General features: G+C 40.0%; 1 protein-coding gene across 1 annotated transcript; it reads left to right on the top strand.

Moving 5' to 3' along the window:
- Positions 1–11211: 11211 nt before the first annotated feature.
- Positions 11212–13245, top strand: LOC147863270 (uncharacterized). Its single transcript, XM_087321503.1, has 2 exons — positions 11212–12444; positions 12582–13245. Exons 1-2 carry the CDS (start codon positions 11257–11259, stop codon positions 12936–12938), a joined length of 1545 nt encoding a protein of 514 aa, XP_087177629.1. The 5' UTR covers positions 11212–11256; the 3' UTR covers positions 12939–13245.
- Positions 13246–16605: the final 3360 nt, after the last annotated feature.

Genomic DNA, 16605 nt, shown 5'->3' on the forward strand with positions numbered 1-16605 from the left:
AAGAAAAAATTCTATTAAAATGGGTAAATGGGTTCTGGCTGAAACCATATAAAGAACCGATGCCGGTCAATCAATTTAGAGATCGCGAGAAGGACAATCGGAAAGAAGCGGCAACTATCAAGGGAACGAATCAGAATCTGGCAGATGTCGGAGAACGTACCGGACCAGAAAGCGACCGAAGTCTGTCGCAAGTACACTAGTGAAGTTTGGCGCAAGGACATGAATGTAAATATGTAACCACACATAAGGACAAGACAGATGATATGGCCAAGCAATTGACAGAGGCCAAGGGTTGAATTGAAGAACTAGAGGAAGAGTTAAAGCGTGCCAATGAGTTATTGATCGTACATGTAAAAATTTCCAATCTTCTCAAGTGTAGTGCTCATTGTTTCCCCAAATCTTACATTCACATCATCCTCTTCTCAATAACTCCCTGGTCCAAGACCCCAATGGTCCCGTTCAAGCGAAGCACGCACGCACGCGCATCTTTGCAACATCATTTGGTGAACCCAACGTGAAGAGCGGTAGGGGAGGATGAAGATGGACAAGGAATATCTCATGAAGGCAATGTCGAAGTTGATGATGGAATTTTCAAGAGAAGGTAAAAGACGAGATGTGGCCCAACAAGCCGTCGAAAGCGTGGTCGAGAGAATCGGCTATTTCGACGGGGGCATAGTCCAAAATTTTCTAGACACCTACAATGTCGAGATGGATTCAAGAGGTGTAAAAGAAGCTATGAGGCTGGAGTACTTTTGTCGGGTGGTGGCTAAACTGAACTACAAAGAGGTAAAAGAGCTTCAAGAAGCTCATGATTCGTGGGTGACTCTCAACAAGGCTCTATTGGAGGCATATGGCTACGAGAGACCGAAGGGACAAAGTTTGTACAAGTTCGACCAATGGGTCATCTATGAAGACCCATCGGAGTGCCATGGATGCGTTTGTTGAGTTTGAGTGTCGTTTTGCTCAACTCTCAGAGCGGGATCGAAGATTGGTGAGGATGGATAAGGTCTTGTTGTTCGTGAAGTCGATCGATCGAAGGGAAAGGATGGTCATTGGACTCAAACTCGAAGAAGATTATGGTGCAAATGGCCTCGCCGAGGATTGGAGAAGAGTGGAAAGGGTATGTCGACAACACGATGAGAGGAAGATGAGATTCTCGTCGACAACAACACGACCCATGAGGGATGTTCAAAGGAGAACGGGATGTGACAATACACCACCACCGAAGGAAGAAAGTTCGAACAGGGAAGATTCAATACTCAACATAGAAGCCTTAATGAGAGAAGCATTCAAGAACTTAAAGGTGCAAGGTGATGTTGAAGAGGAGCTTAAAGTGGAGCAAAAACCGAGGAGAACGGTGATCGAGGAAAAAGAGACCTCCCAACAAATATGGGTTAATGAAGTGGCCGATACAAAGGCTCAAGTTTTTTATGACAATACCAAGAGAAACAAGTCACCTTCTCATATTGCAAAGAAACAAGGGTCAAGGATAAGGCCGAAGACTCGAGAGCGGGAAATGCCGCTCTAAGAGTGGACAAGCATTTCAGAATACACATTGTGTCCGAAATATCAAGTGATGAAGGTGCAAACGTGAGCAAAGTTTGCGTGATTGAGGGAGATAAAGAGTGTGAGGTCGACGTGGTTGAGGAGGTAGCCACAAGAAACAACATCGAGACAGAGATGGCTATGGACGAGTCGATGGCAAATGGTCCTGTCAAGACTTTCCCAACACTTGATCTAGAGACTTGGGCAGTTGCGTCTGAGAGCCAACATGAGACCCAAGAGACGGAAAGCGGTGGGGAAGCAAAGATTGAAGCTAATGCGAATAACAACGTTGAGGGAAAGATGTCTATGGATTAGTCGACGATGACCGATGGTGACGAGGTTCTCCCCACAATTGTTCTTGAGACTTTGGCAGTTGTGCCTGAGTGTCAATGTGAGACCGGAGAGACGGAAGGTGGCGGCAGGAAATTGAAGGACCGAAACGACGATGACGAGGATGGCCACATACGAAGGGATTCCTCCACACCGGTTTTGGAGACTTCGACAGTTTTGCTCAAGAGCCAACATAAGACTGGAGAGATGGAAGGTGGCGGCAAGGAGAGGAGGGTTGAAGCCAACGCATACAGAGGAACGGTGGCCAACAAGGAAGCCAAAAACAAAGCTACAATATAGTTCAATGAAGAGTCAGAGAGCGGCAAGAAAGGAAGAACCGGAATACAATCTGGATGGAAGATGATGCGGTTGGTATTCCAACCCAAACAGAAGCCGACCCGGACGAGAGTTGATGAACCGGGCCTGACCCAACCGAAACCCGGACGAAAACTGACCCGGATGGAAGTCAATCATCTGAGTCCGATTCGGCCGAATGCGAATCCGGACGAAGGCCGACCAAGCCAGAAGCTGATTGGTCGAGACAGATCTAGACAGAAGTTGAGTCGGCCTAGACGGAGGTCAAAGCAGACGAGCCGCGACACCCGGTCGAGGCTGGTGAGCATAAGGAAAGGCAAGCATGAGACAAGAAAGGATGATAAAGGAAAGTTAGGTGACCAAGGAGATGGCCGAGATGAAGGTGGCACATGCACGAGGCATGAAGCCTTATGCTTGGGTGGAGCAAAGGGAGCCATGACAACCAGACATGGCAATAAAAAAGGTGAGCAAATGATATGGTGGATCGGATGGCAACAGTAGTTTGGGTAGAAACAAGAGACATTTTCGAAGTAGACGACAAAAAGACGGTGCGGGCGAGGCGCAAGAAAGGAGGAAATCAAAAACCGCCCACCTTTGACCCCGCCACATCACTCTTTTCTTCTTGGCACATGCCGGAGGATGTGCGGTTTGGTGGGGGTGGATGTCGTGATGTTGTGTGTCCAATGGGAGAAATTGTGAAATAGTGTAGTTCCACGCACATTACACAAATGATTATAAATATGAAAATTATCCTAGGGCCTAGTGGCATTCGAGTGCATATAGAGGGTTGCAAGCAAGATTTGAACCTTACACCTCCAAGGTAAAAGACATTTATCTTACCATTAGGGCTACTACCAAGTAGTTTACATGTTGTGTATTTCTTTTCATATTCAAAAGGCATAGGAAAACAACCGTACAAAACCGTGTGCACAAAACCATGTTGCAAGCCCATGGTTTTGTGCATGCCACAAGAAAAACCATGTGCCCAAAAACCATGGGTCCAAGACCATGGTTTTGTGCATGTTAGAAGCATGGATAGACCTATAAAAACCCTTGTAAGGCTTGTGTAAAGGGGGGGCTCAATATGTGATATTATCATCATCACTATCACCATCAATATAATAATCTTCTTCTTATTATTCTTGTTTATCTTCTACTCAAGTGTAAAAATTTCCGATCTTCTCAAGTGTAGTGCTCATTGTTTCCCCAAATCTTACATTCACATCGTCCTCTTCTCAATAACTCCCTGGTCCAAGACCCCAGTGGTCCCGTTCAAGTGAAGCACACACGCACGCGCATCTTCGCGACAACATTGTTGGTTCTTGCCATAACCAGAATCTCGAACATTATATGCCTCTCCAACTTGTGAGGAGACCATCGATTTCCTACGTATTTCTTCACCCAATAGTGCTCCACTTATGTCATTATAGACCAATTTCCTGTTTGGCACACTAGCGCTAATAGCAGTGCAAAATGTGTCCCATGAGCTAGGCAATGTGCATAGCAAAAATACAGCTTTCAACTCATCATCCATGGTCATTTTCTGAGCTCGCAACTGCGACCATAATGCATCAAACTGATTTAAATGAGACGCAACTCTATCCATATCCTTCATATGAAGGTCATATGGTTTTCTCATCAAATACACCTTATTAGCTGCAATTTCCTTCTCATAGGTATTGCATAACTTTTTCCAAAGTTTTTCAGAGTTTTTACTGTCTAAAACAGTAAAGTAGACACTATCCGCCAAGTGCAGTCTTATAGTGGACATGGTCAAGGCGTCAAGTTCCTCCCAATCATCATCATCCATGTCATTCAACTTCTTCGCTTTGCCACCCAAAGGCCTCATTTGCTTTCTTTGAACCAATACATCATGCATCTTATTCTTCCACAAAGCAAAATTAGATCCATCAAATTTCCAGATCTCAATATGATCTTTTCCCAAAAATGAATAGTTCTTACTTGAACTATTGCGACCAACATAAGTGCTACTAGATGCATCCAACATTTCAGACTCCATGGGAGTGAACAACAGTATCGGGCAACAAAAACTAGTAACTGACTAGGTTATGGCAAACTGTCAAAAATTGATACCAATATTGTGTCCAACACGCACCAGTGAAAGCATACAACTTCCAAAATATTAGCTGCAAACTGTCAAAAAAGATTGATACCACTCTTCCGTATAACACGCACCACTGAAAAACATATAATTTCCAAAATGTCAACAATACTGACTAGCATACATCTCCCAAATCACAAACTGTAGGCATCTGCTCTGTTATAAATTCACATTGATCCCAAATCTCTCTTCCAAATGTGGCAGGGGTCTCTCCCACCACAGCTTATTTCCACCAGAAATGTTTCGCAAATGGGGAATAAATAAAGAGTTTAACCAGGGGAAATACCTGTGAATAGCAGGCTCTTTTCGTCAATGTTGAAGATGTTGGAGATACCCAACAACAGGTAGATGCTTTGGCCGGGCCCGATACTCCAACACTCACCACATGAATCTCCTACGTTGCTGCTAAAAGTCTTTGACGCTCGTTGCTTCCAACTCTAAAGCTTCCTATCACTATCTCCCAAGCTTTGATACCACTGTTACAAATCGGTAGAGCAGAGAACCAAGGGAGAATTGTTCTGTTCTACTCCGAATCGTAATGCAAGGACATCAAGGACGAAGGAGCGGTGCTCCTAGGCGAATTGTAGTGTGAACGGCAAAAACAGGGGGGAGCAACATTAGGATACAATTGACAACGCTCTATATCACAGGAGGGTAGTGGTTACAACAGAGAGGAAAAGGGGGTGAATCTCTGCAACAGTGAGAGAGGGGAACACAACAGAGAGAAAGAAGTCTCTCACTCACTCGCTCACACACACTCCAAACTCTCTCTCCACACACTACTAAGTGGAAGACCAGTTTTGGCCTTTTCACACTTAGCATGTATGGGGGATACATGTATAACAGGCTCGACTCCATTCTTGTTGATAAGTCCTCAACCCACTTGTCAATCCAAATGGCATTTACTTGTAGACGAAGGTGTCAAACTCTGTCACAAAAGTTGTCTTATATATGTCTTTATGGCAACCGTGATCTGATTATATATTAGTATTGGGTAGCAGTTTCATTCACTTTACAAAAGTATATACAAATTTTCATTTCCTTATTTTTCTTTAGTGCTAGTACTATACAAGGCACCCACACCAAACATCAATGTTCGATGGGCGACCACATCCACTTATACCGTCATCTCTGAATCTCATTTGTCATCTTCTTTCATGACAATGACTATGTATATCACAACTAAATAATCACTTTATTCCTCAATCACAAATCTTATCAGATGGGTAAATATAATGAGCTTAGGGCTTGTGAAAGTGAGTAAGGGAAGGACAAAGTGAGTGATTAAGTTAATGGTGGACAGAATGAGGAAGTAAATATAAAAAGCTCATAGTTGTGGTTTTATACTTCATGTACAAAAGATTTTACAATCGACAATGATGGCATCTTAGATTTCTCAAAAGTTTTTGAAGTCACCCTTCATCTCTTTTCTTGTGCCTTACCCAGGTGTTTTGCCATGGGGAACAAGTGTATGACCCTACGCTTAACCATAAGCATTAAATACTCCTTAGGTAGAGTAAAAGATGGATGCATGCGTATAAATTGACTTTATACATAGAAAAATGGGCACACACTTTCCAAGCATGCAATTTCTTAGACATGTATATGTTGCATCTTCTTAAGAGATGAATAGGGGGGGGAAAGAAAAATATACCTAATTCCTATCACAAGTTTTCATTTTTTTCCAAAGATTACATATAATTATATCTAAATAACTTGTAAAGATATCTAGTTCCTATCACGAGTTTCCATGTGTTTCCAAACTTTCTTTTATGCCACTTGTAAGATTTGAAACTCCAACATCTTTTGTATAAGAAAGCCGCCCGAGAACCGGCTGCTGCGAAGGTCTGGCACACATTTCAAGTTCCCTCCGCAATAATCACCAAGTTTTGGCAGAAAATCTGGAAGCAACAACACGCGAGGCGAATTACCACTTTACAATGGTTGTTAATACATAAGTCCCTACCGATGGGAGCATGGCAACGTGGGAACCTTAGCTCTCCTAATTGTGTAGAGTGCCCACATGCAATAGAATCCATACGACACGCTCTGTGGGACTGCCAAACGTCCCATTGAATATGGCGGGGGGTTGGCCGCTTGTTGCAATTATGCCAGGTGCAAGGTTCAATCAAGTGGGGAAATATATGTTGGCTATCATGGGAGGCTGCAATTGGCTGATATGAGCATCAAGAGGAGGGGATGACTTTGGTGATAAAAGCACAAGAGGTCCTTTTCTCCTCCAGCGGCAATGTCCACTCTATTCCTCTTAATGACAAATCTCAAGAGGTGTTGGAATTGGTCAGCCCAATAATCCTTTGGATTCTATGGAAACAACGATGTAGGCAAGTCTTCTCCAACCAAATCGACCATCCAACAAGGTTACTGCAAGAGATATGGAGTGAAATTGTAGCCACTCTGAAGAGCCAATATGATGGCCTTAAGGGCAGCTCTGAGGGAGTTGAAAGACAACGCATAGCCTTCATCCAACAATGGTCGTCCTCTCCCTTTCTTGAGTCAGTGGGCATCCACATAAGATGGAACTATCGCGTCCCTTTAGGGATTTGTACATAATCGTCTCATTTGTAAAATTTTATAACTAATGGAAGGCGTTTTTTTTGGAAAAGAAAGAAAGAATACAATGACAAATTTCTCATTGCTTATCTCTAATGTATTGTATCAAATCCATCCTTGTTATGGCCAAACTTATTAGAAGCCTAATGAAATCCTCGACATATCCAATCTCTTTCTTTTAGCCAAACTCTCTCTCCCAAGTTTCTTGCATTTAATCTCTTCCAATCAGAAATCCAATTGATTTCTTCCCAATTAGCATATATGCTTAGCTACAAAGAGAATCCATCACAATGTAGGGCTTCATTTTGGATTATTACATTTGTAACAACATAAAATAAATTAGCCCTAATCTAACAACTTACATAGAATAAATTTTTTTTAAACTTTCAAAATAGGAAAAAAGAGCCCAAAATATCAATCATTGAATTTTTTGTAAGGGAAAGTGATGGAATTTTGTCTTTGTAAAACGAAAATGTGATTTTTTCTTTTCTGATTTTTAACTAATTGGTATATGTCTAGTATGCACTCAAGAGGTTTGTTTCGTTGGTTGAATAATACTAGGAACTATTAAAAATGGGCAACAAACCCATAAGGAAAAAGTCTTGATTTTGCATGAGTATCTACTTACTTTAGGTAGTCGGTTTGAAAGACTATGTAAGTAGTCTCATTTTCTTGATCTTGATCAGAGGGAGATTCCCCGTTTTGTGTATGAGCTTCCTTGTATAGTCTCCTTGTAATAATCCTTCCTAACTAATGGGAAAGTAGCTTCATTTTGAAAAGAAAAGAAAAACTTGACCATTGCCTAAATGTCAATGATTCTTGTATGTTGAATATGAGCACCATTAATCATATCATATCTTATAATGAGATTTTGGCAAACATAGAATGTCTCACAAGTATTATGCATATAACTTTGTTCTTTGTAAATATCACCATACCCTCTTTGGATTATGTTATGCTTTTTATTTATTGTGGTGAACCTTGAGAATAACCAAAGCTATAAAAATAGAGGACAAAGGCACGTGGAAAGTTGCCATAGATTTGGATTTCAGTCTCTCATTCAAAATGATGCGTGAGAGTTTGCCAACTTTCCATTAATTGCAAGGGTCTTCTTTCCAATTGAATTTACTAGTTGAAGAATACTTAGAATTAAAAGTCTAAGTACAAGGCTTTACAAAGGGATTTACGCAATGTCTTGGTTCTAACATAGAAAATATGTCCTTAGCCTGTAAGTTTCAATATTCTTGAAAAGATAAATTTTTCTATGATGGTTGAAAAGCGGCTCTTTTAGGTCCACTTCATGCCTTGGAAATAGTAGCACCTCAAGTTTGAAGCTTTAATGCACTCAAACAACTACCATCAAAGTAAGGAAGTACATGAATATTTTCTATGAAGACTCAAGTTACCAAATTCATCATCCTTGATCAAAATGTGGATATGATATTTCAAGAACCAATCTTAACAAAGGTGAAGTTATAAGCTTAACGAGTAAGTTAAGAGATGCTTTTGAAATTGATTAACCTAGAGAGGCAATTTGTTGGATGTCCCAAAATCTAGAAATGTGAGACCCTCTTGACTACCAAACTAGAATATGGTTGATTGCAATCAAGAGTTTCAAATAGCGAACTTGTATAGAGAATATAGCCCCAAGCTGCTATTGCCTCAAATTTGTATATGAATGTTATCCAATTATTATGGATTACCAATATTTCAAATTATCTCTTCATGAAAAGTCGTAATAGTGAGAGATTGGCCTATCTCTTTCTTCTTATGGGATATTCTAGACCATTATTTACCCTTAATTATCTACATATATTAAACACTCTTATGTAAATGGGATGTTGTTGAGTAGAGATGCATGTGATGTTAGAGTTAGGAGCTCCACTCTCTTTCGCAATCTTGCCACAACTTTCTTTTGTTATTTCAATATTGCTACTTCGAGAATAATGTCAACTTCCTTAAATGCAAGTTTGATATGTCAAGGATGGAGAACATTTTATACAACTTTCCCAAGAAAAATATTGCAAATTTTATTTGTTCCAAAGGTAGATGTAGTTACAAGTTACGTAATCATTCTACATGCTATAAGCCTATATGTATTTATGGATACATACACGCTATATATATGGATTATACATACATACATATGCATATGTACATACAAATTTACAATACAATACATACATACATACATATGTATGTATTATTCCCAACTAAATGTACCCTTACATGTGAAAATGAGGAAACTAATAAATTTTGAGCTTTAAAAAATGACATGGTTTTCATCATTTTTGTGTGTAAAATTATCTTGTTTAGTTTTACAGAAATCATACCATAACAACGTGTTTTGATTATTTATTATTATTTTGTGACAAGGAGTCATCACATTTGACAAAGTTGTAAGAGGACCCCCAATCCATTGTATTGCTTAACTGTGTATTTTGGGTTGTGAAAATTTTGCCACAAAGTGCTAAAGTAAAGTTGATGGTAAATTTATGGTTACATCTAATATTTGTGCGACAATGATATGTTACAAGGGAATCGACAAAAGGTCGGATGCCTAGATAAGGTTGTTTGCTTCCTCAATTTTGATAATATAACAATAAATGAAGCAAGTACCCCAAAACATGAGAGAGAGAGAGAGAGAGAGAGGAGAGAGAGAGAGGAGAGAGAGAGAGAGAGAGAAATTGTCAAGCATGAAGAAAGACCTTCCAAATGGTGCATTATAAATCAATGTATTTGGTTAAAACTTAACACACAATGAATCCATCCTCAACAATACTTTGACTAGAAAATATATGACAACATTAAGGTCAAACTTCAATCTTTTAAATGATAACAACCTTGATGGATAATTATACCAGCTCATGGAACCTTTAGCAACACGTGTGTTGGACAAGGACATTGGCATTTCTACACAACATTTGATTGTGTGCATGATTCGAGTTGTAAGAATTTGAGATTCAAAGTGAATCAAAATGGTCGGTCTAGTGGTTATCTACATTGTTATGACGTATGACAAGAAAATCACTTAGTCCAACGAAAGCAGGCATGAGCCGCCATGGTTACTAATAAATATGGACTACAAACTATGGTAATGATAAAAACAGATGATGTCCTTTCCCTTATGGATGCCATAAAACCTACAAGCTCGTGGAATATATACATAAATATAGACAAGACGTACAATACAATGTTCATATACCCAATTCATACGAATTTTCCAACTATATTTCTTCAAAGTAAATTGTCATTGTGGTATAAAACATTATTATTTGTAAATTATGAATGGGAATTGTTGATATATGTGGTGTTATTGATGACAAAAAGGTCATAATTTCTCTATTTTCTGGTGCCACAATATCCTCTCTTCCTTTTTCGATGTTCACATGAGGGCATGCATTTTCGTGTGAATGACAAACAAATAAGTGAGATTCGTTTACCATTTCATTTGATCCCTTGAACCTTTTACCCAGTTACCATACATTCAATGCACCGAAGCGTCGCTCGACACGGTCGTTAGGTATAACGAAATACCAATGCAATGTGAGAGCCCTACCACACAGGGGGTGCTAGCTACCTATCCATGATTCACACATATATCCTATATCCACATGTGTGTATGCATGCATGTATGTATGTACACATGCATGCTTTAGGTGGAAGTTTTGGACGACATTAAACAAGAGAGTGGATGAGAGGTGAAAGTGTCGTTTTCGTGGTGAAGGTGTGACACGTGAGGTGGGGCGAAGGACCACGATTTTGATAAGGAGATGGGGCCAACTGGTTGATAGGAAGCTCAACACAGTGAAGGTGCGGCACGTGATCAAGTGGGGCAGGGGATGAGGCCACAAGAGAGAGACAGAAAGGAGATGGGGGGCTAGTCGATCATGATTCATCATCATCATCATCAAAAGCTTGCTTGACTCCTCACTGAGTTCTTTTGTTTTTTGCTTATTATAATTGGTTATGGTTAAATCATAGTTTTTTTTTGTTGATTCCTTGGTACCAAGAGTTTTGTTTTTTTTATATTAGTGGTGGAGATTTGTTCCCCTCCACGCTCTCTTTCACACACACACACACTCTCTCTCTCTCTCTCTGTCTCTCTCTATGTTCTCTATCTATGTTCTCTATGTTTTACTTTCGATGAATGGGTAAATATCCCATTTTTTGTTGTAAACCATTTTGTCTCATGGGCCAAATTTGGCCTTAGAAGACGTTAGTTAATATGTATATCTTTCTTTATTTCTTTCTATGTTTCTCTTCTACTTATATAAGTTATAACTTATAAGTTATATATATATATAGCCCATGTCCACATTTGGTACCCTGAATTTGGATGTCTGTGGCAGCTTGCTTGACTGTTGCTTGCCATGCCCAAAGCTTGTGATGCCTGCCGCCATGGCCATGCCCTGGTCTTCTGCAGGGCCGACTCCGCCTTCCTCTGCATGGCCTGCGATGTGAAGGTCCACGGGGCCAACAAGCTCGCCTCCCGCCACGAGCGCCTGTGGATGTGCGAGGTCTGCGAGAACTCCCCCGCCATACTCACCTGCAAAGCCGATGCCGCCTCCCTCTGCGCCTCCTGCGATGCAGACATCCATTCCGCTAACCCTCTGGCCGGCCGCCATGAGCGTGTGCCTGTGCCTCCTGTGCTTCCTTTCTACCACTGCCGTGCTTCCGCTTCCACAGATGGCCATGGCCATGGCCGCGGGGGCTCTGGATTCATGTCGGATGCACCAGGTAATGACTATCACAATGATGGTCATGGACATGGTGATGACGATGATCATCATGGTCATGGTCATGGTCATGATCATGATGATGGTGATGGTGATGGTGATGGTGATGGTGATGGTGATGGTGATGGTGATGGTGATGGTGATGGTGGACATGGACATGGACATGGACATGGACATGGACATGGACATGGACATGGACATGGACATGGACATGGACATGGACATGGACATGGACATGGACATGGACATGGACATGGACATGGACATGGACATGGACATGGACATGGACATGGACATGGACATGGACATGGTGATGGTGATGATGATGATGATGAAGATGATGATATTGAAAGATCCATGGCTGAAGCCGATTCATGGCTTCTCTCCACCGATGCCAAGCTACATATCAACACTAATGGTGGTGACCGCGTCACATCATCTCATGGCCCTCACGAATACATGAAAGAAGAAGAAGACGACGATGTAATCGTCCCTACTTTGATGCTCCCTAGTTATGGTGATGATGATTATGATGATGATGTGGCCATGGCGGCTTTCATGAGTCGTGCGAATGGCCCTACCTATTGTAAGACTATCAAAGAGGAAGCTTCGGAACTCGACACATTCTTCCCCAATGATGCCACTATTGATGGCATCGATATCGACATTGACATCGATCCATACCTCCATGATGATGATGATGATGATGTGTCCTTGCATCATAAGTACCCCGACATGGATACATCCAAATTCGTCGACATGACCCATCTTTCTTCCGGTTTCAGCACCCCTACTAATCATACAACCCGCATCATTGATAGTGTAAGTTCCTTTTTCCCCGTAAATTTGCATAAAATTTCCCGAACATGCCTCCATGTAACATCGGGTCATCATCTTAGCTCAATTGCATAACATTTTGTATCGAACATATAACGAATTCTTTGATCATCGTCCTCTAGATTTCTTCTTTGAGCTCTTTGGATCAATTCGGCATCGTGCCAGATTTGGTGAATTTAAGCGACATATCGACAAGCGGGACCCCCATTGCCGCAAGCTCCCCGTCACCTCAACTCGCGAATGTGCTCACACCCGAGCCTGTTATGGCAAGAGAAGCTAGAGTGATGAGGTACAAGGAGAAACGGAAGAATCGGAAGTTTGAGAAGACCATACGATATGCATCGAGGAAAGCTTACGCGGAGACGAGACCTCGGATAAAGGGACGGTTCGCAAAGCGGATAATTGGGCCGGTCGAAGCCGATATTTCATTGTTTTCCATTGTTCTTGAGACCGGGTTTGGGGTTGTTCCTTCCTTTTGATCCAAAGTTTGGATTCGTTTTATTTGGATCACTCGATGTCACTATTGTATGTTTGTCTTGTATATGTAATTTTATCTATCCATTGTTAACACTAAGGAGTCATGGATCATATTGCTATCCACTTCCTAGGCTTTTTATATCGATGCATGAAAACGAGTTTACCTCGAATTAGATCCGAGGAGTGCGAACCAACTTATTTGTATGTATCTTCTCTTTAGTGTTATGAGCTGAATGTAAATCATTCTAAAAGGAACCAATCCTTATAGTTATAGACACATGTACATACAAAGGACGCACTATTTGCAAATCTTAAGTGCACATCATAGGAATAGTTCTCCGAAATGCACACTCGAATGTCCATTCTCTCCCATGAAAACAACCTTATTTGTCATTGGAGCTATGACATGAAAAGACATGTTGAAATCCAATTATGTCCAACCTTAAATAAACCTATGATGATTCCCAACCAACCTAAACACAAGGAAGCAAAATCAAATGTAATTAATACTACACCACTAATTATATTCCATTAATATATGAAGATTCATTACCACAAATAACGTTGAAGCATTTCAATCCTCTTTTCCAAGGTATAACATATAAGGTAATATTTGATGTAAGAGACAACACGTGGAATGTATTACATTTATATACTTACGCATCATGTTATGTTAGATCCTTTTTTCTTTTTTTCTTCCAAAAATATGATTAGATCTTACCAAACATATTTTTGAAAATAAAGAAGTAAATAAGTGAGGAACTAATGTGAAAGGCCAATAAAGTATGTGAACATACATTTAGTTGGGAAGGAGTTCAAGAAGATTGTCAAGGATGGCTTTGTCTCCTACGAAATTTACATAGAAGAATCACCATTATATATGAACTTCTCGTGCGGATGAGACATTTGAAAGGTTAACGCGTGCATTTAAATTTGACCTGTTTTGATCCATGTTGACCCCACCTACATTTAGAAGTTGCGTGTCTGATTTTCACTAAAACAGAATGGGGGATGGGCGAAACCCTCCTTTTTACTAAATTGTGCGACACTTAACACATCACTAAACTGTTGCATTAAAAACACATCGCACAACGACACTTTTGTACACACTGTTTAGCAGTGTACCTAGAAATGTGTCATTATGTGACACAATCTTTTAAATAAATATACATATATATATATATATATATATATATATATATATATATATATAAATGGGGGTATTATGAATCCCCACTTCCTAAGTTGAGAAGCTCTTGCCATCGAGAAGCATCAATGTGTATTACATCGACACCAAGCTCCCCTCTTGGATTGTCAAGTACACACGCTTGCATTCATTCATCTACACATAGATTCTTGCATTGGTACACATGCATAATATCGCCCTAATAATGTTTGTTGTCTTTATTATTGTTTTGTATATCTGTGGGATTCAAATGGTTCATTCACTCATAAGCACAATCAATAAAAAACCTTCAATTTATTGCTCAGAAGTAGTTATGGGTTAAGCACACAATTATCAAAACACAATATCCCCTTTAGGAACCGCAAAATCCGTAGGGTTGTGAGGAGCTAATTGTGATACTCTAATGGTCGCCACTGAGCTGAACGGTGTGGATGAAATGAGCGTGTAAAGAGCTCTTCCATCTCATCAATGGGGATCTCATGCCACTCTTCACATCGATGTCATCACCACCACCATCATGGCCCATGTAATGATTTTTTAGCTTCCCAAATGAAGGGCTACCCATACTCTGTTTGCGCCATAGTGGGTGTGTTATTATTATGGGAATAGGTGGTTGTGATTATGATTACATGTTGTTGTTGGTTGTATGGAAGTGAATCCCATCAAGCACTAAGGTTTGGGTGCTAGTGAAAGTAGGAATATTCCCCGATTATCAAGCACAATCGTAGGTGAACATATCTTCCTACGTTGAATTATTGTTAGGTTATGTGGCCTAAGGTGTTGACACTGATGACATGAGGTTCAAATACCTTGTGCACTTCGATTCTTGTATCTTAATGAGAAGGGTATTTTGAAAGCTCAAGTTTTTTCTTCCATAACTCCACTGTACTCTTGTGAACCTTTTGTTCACAATATTTGTCTCCTGGATTGTTTTGGATGTAATGGATGTGTCTCATGTTTTTTGCGCTTGTAGCTTGCTACAAATGATTTGGAGAAGCCTCATGTAGGACATGCATGATTATGCCTTACTCTCTTTCATGCAAACAAAAACCAAAGGTTCTTATAATCTCCTTTAACCCTAGCAAACTATTTACACAATGCTACTTCTATCTCACCGCATAATATTTGCATTTGGTCACTTCTATAATTCTTGAATGATATTGGTATGATGGCTCAAGTTATATCCATCCCTATAGAGTTCTATTGGCTCAACAAAGCATATTCTACAAGGATGTATACAACCTAAGCCATCATATACCAATGTCATTCAAAAACTATAGAAGTAACCAAATTATAAACCATCATATACCAATGTCATTGAAGAACTATAGCAGTAACTAAATACAAATAGTGTTCAGTATGATAGAAATAAACATTGTAATTAGTTTGCTAGAGTTAGAGAAGATGATAAGAAACTCTGGTTTTTGTTTTTAGAAAGAATATGATGTGATAAACTCTAGTTTTCATCCCAACCTCACAACAAAACTGGTTGCCCCACTGATTGCCACTGTTTTTTTGGAGGTTGGCCATTGTCTTTGGTGTTAAATTTCTATTCTTGAGAAGTCTCAATTCTTCATATTTTCTGATGTCAGATTAACAATTTCCCCATATTATTCAGATTCGATCGAAAAATCAAAGCCTTGGGTTCCTTCGAGGTTCAGGAATTCGTGGGCGATTCCGTGGCTGGTGCATCAAGGTTGTCTTCGGATACCCCAAGCCTCCTACAAAGCAAGTGCAACCAAGATTCTGGTGTGTTTTTTTTGTCTGTCTCTAACGTATTCCTCCGTCGGATTCTAGGAGGCTTAATGGTGGTGGGAAATTATTGTCGAGATTCGAGTGTTCACATTATAGCCTAGACATGTGGTGTGCGATCAGGTTCTTCTTCTTCTTCTTCTTTAAAGGATGTCTCTCTCTCTATCTGGTCTCTATCGATGATGACTCACTCCCCTTGTGTTTTTTGCTTGTTTTTTGTGTGTGTTTCTGATCTGAAGGGCTCTCTTCATCTCATTAATAAATAAAAACAAACCAACCACCAAATTTAGACAGGCTTCCACTTTTTTTTCCCTCTATTTTTTTTTTTCTTTTTCAATTTTCTTTTTCTTTCTCTCTCTCTCTCTCTCTCTCTCTCTCTCTCACTTTTTTTAAATCCTATTTTTGTTTTCTCTTTTCTCTTCTTTTTTTTTTCTTTCTCTCTCTATTTGTTTTTCGTCATCCTATTTTTGTTTGTTTTTTGTCTGTCTTTTTAATTAATTAATTAATTCTCCAATCTGTAAGACTCTCTATTCCTTCGCGATCGCTGTAATGTCGTGAAATATTACAGGATCACAGAGAAAAAAAAAACTACAGAAAAAGCAATTCAATTTCATGCGCATGGCGAAACCCTAATTTTCTGCTTCTTCTTCTTCTTCTTCTACTTGTGTGGCAGCACGATGCACATAGCTTTCTTTTCCTCAGAGAATCCTTAAGTTCTTTCAAACGTTTCA

The sequence above is a fragment of the Azolla caroliniana genome, unplaced genomic scaffold, assembly GCF_043228905.1.
Source record: "Azolla caroliniana isolate FFs.n. ecotype wild unplaced genomic scaffold, voAzoCaro1.0.p SCAF_6, whole genome shotgun sequence".
In the NCBI taxonomy this organism is placed as follows: Eukaryota; Viridiplantae; Streptophyta; class Polypodiopsida; order Salviniales; family Salviniaceae; genus Azolla; species Azolla caroliniana.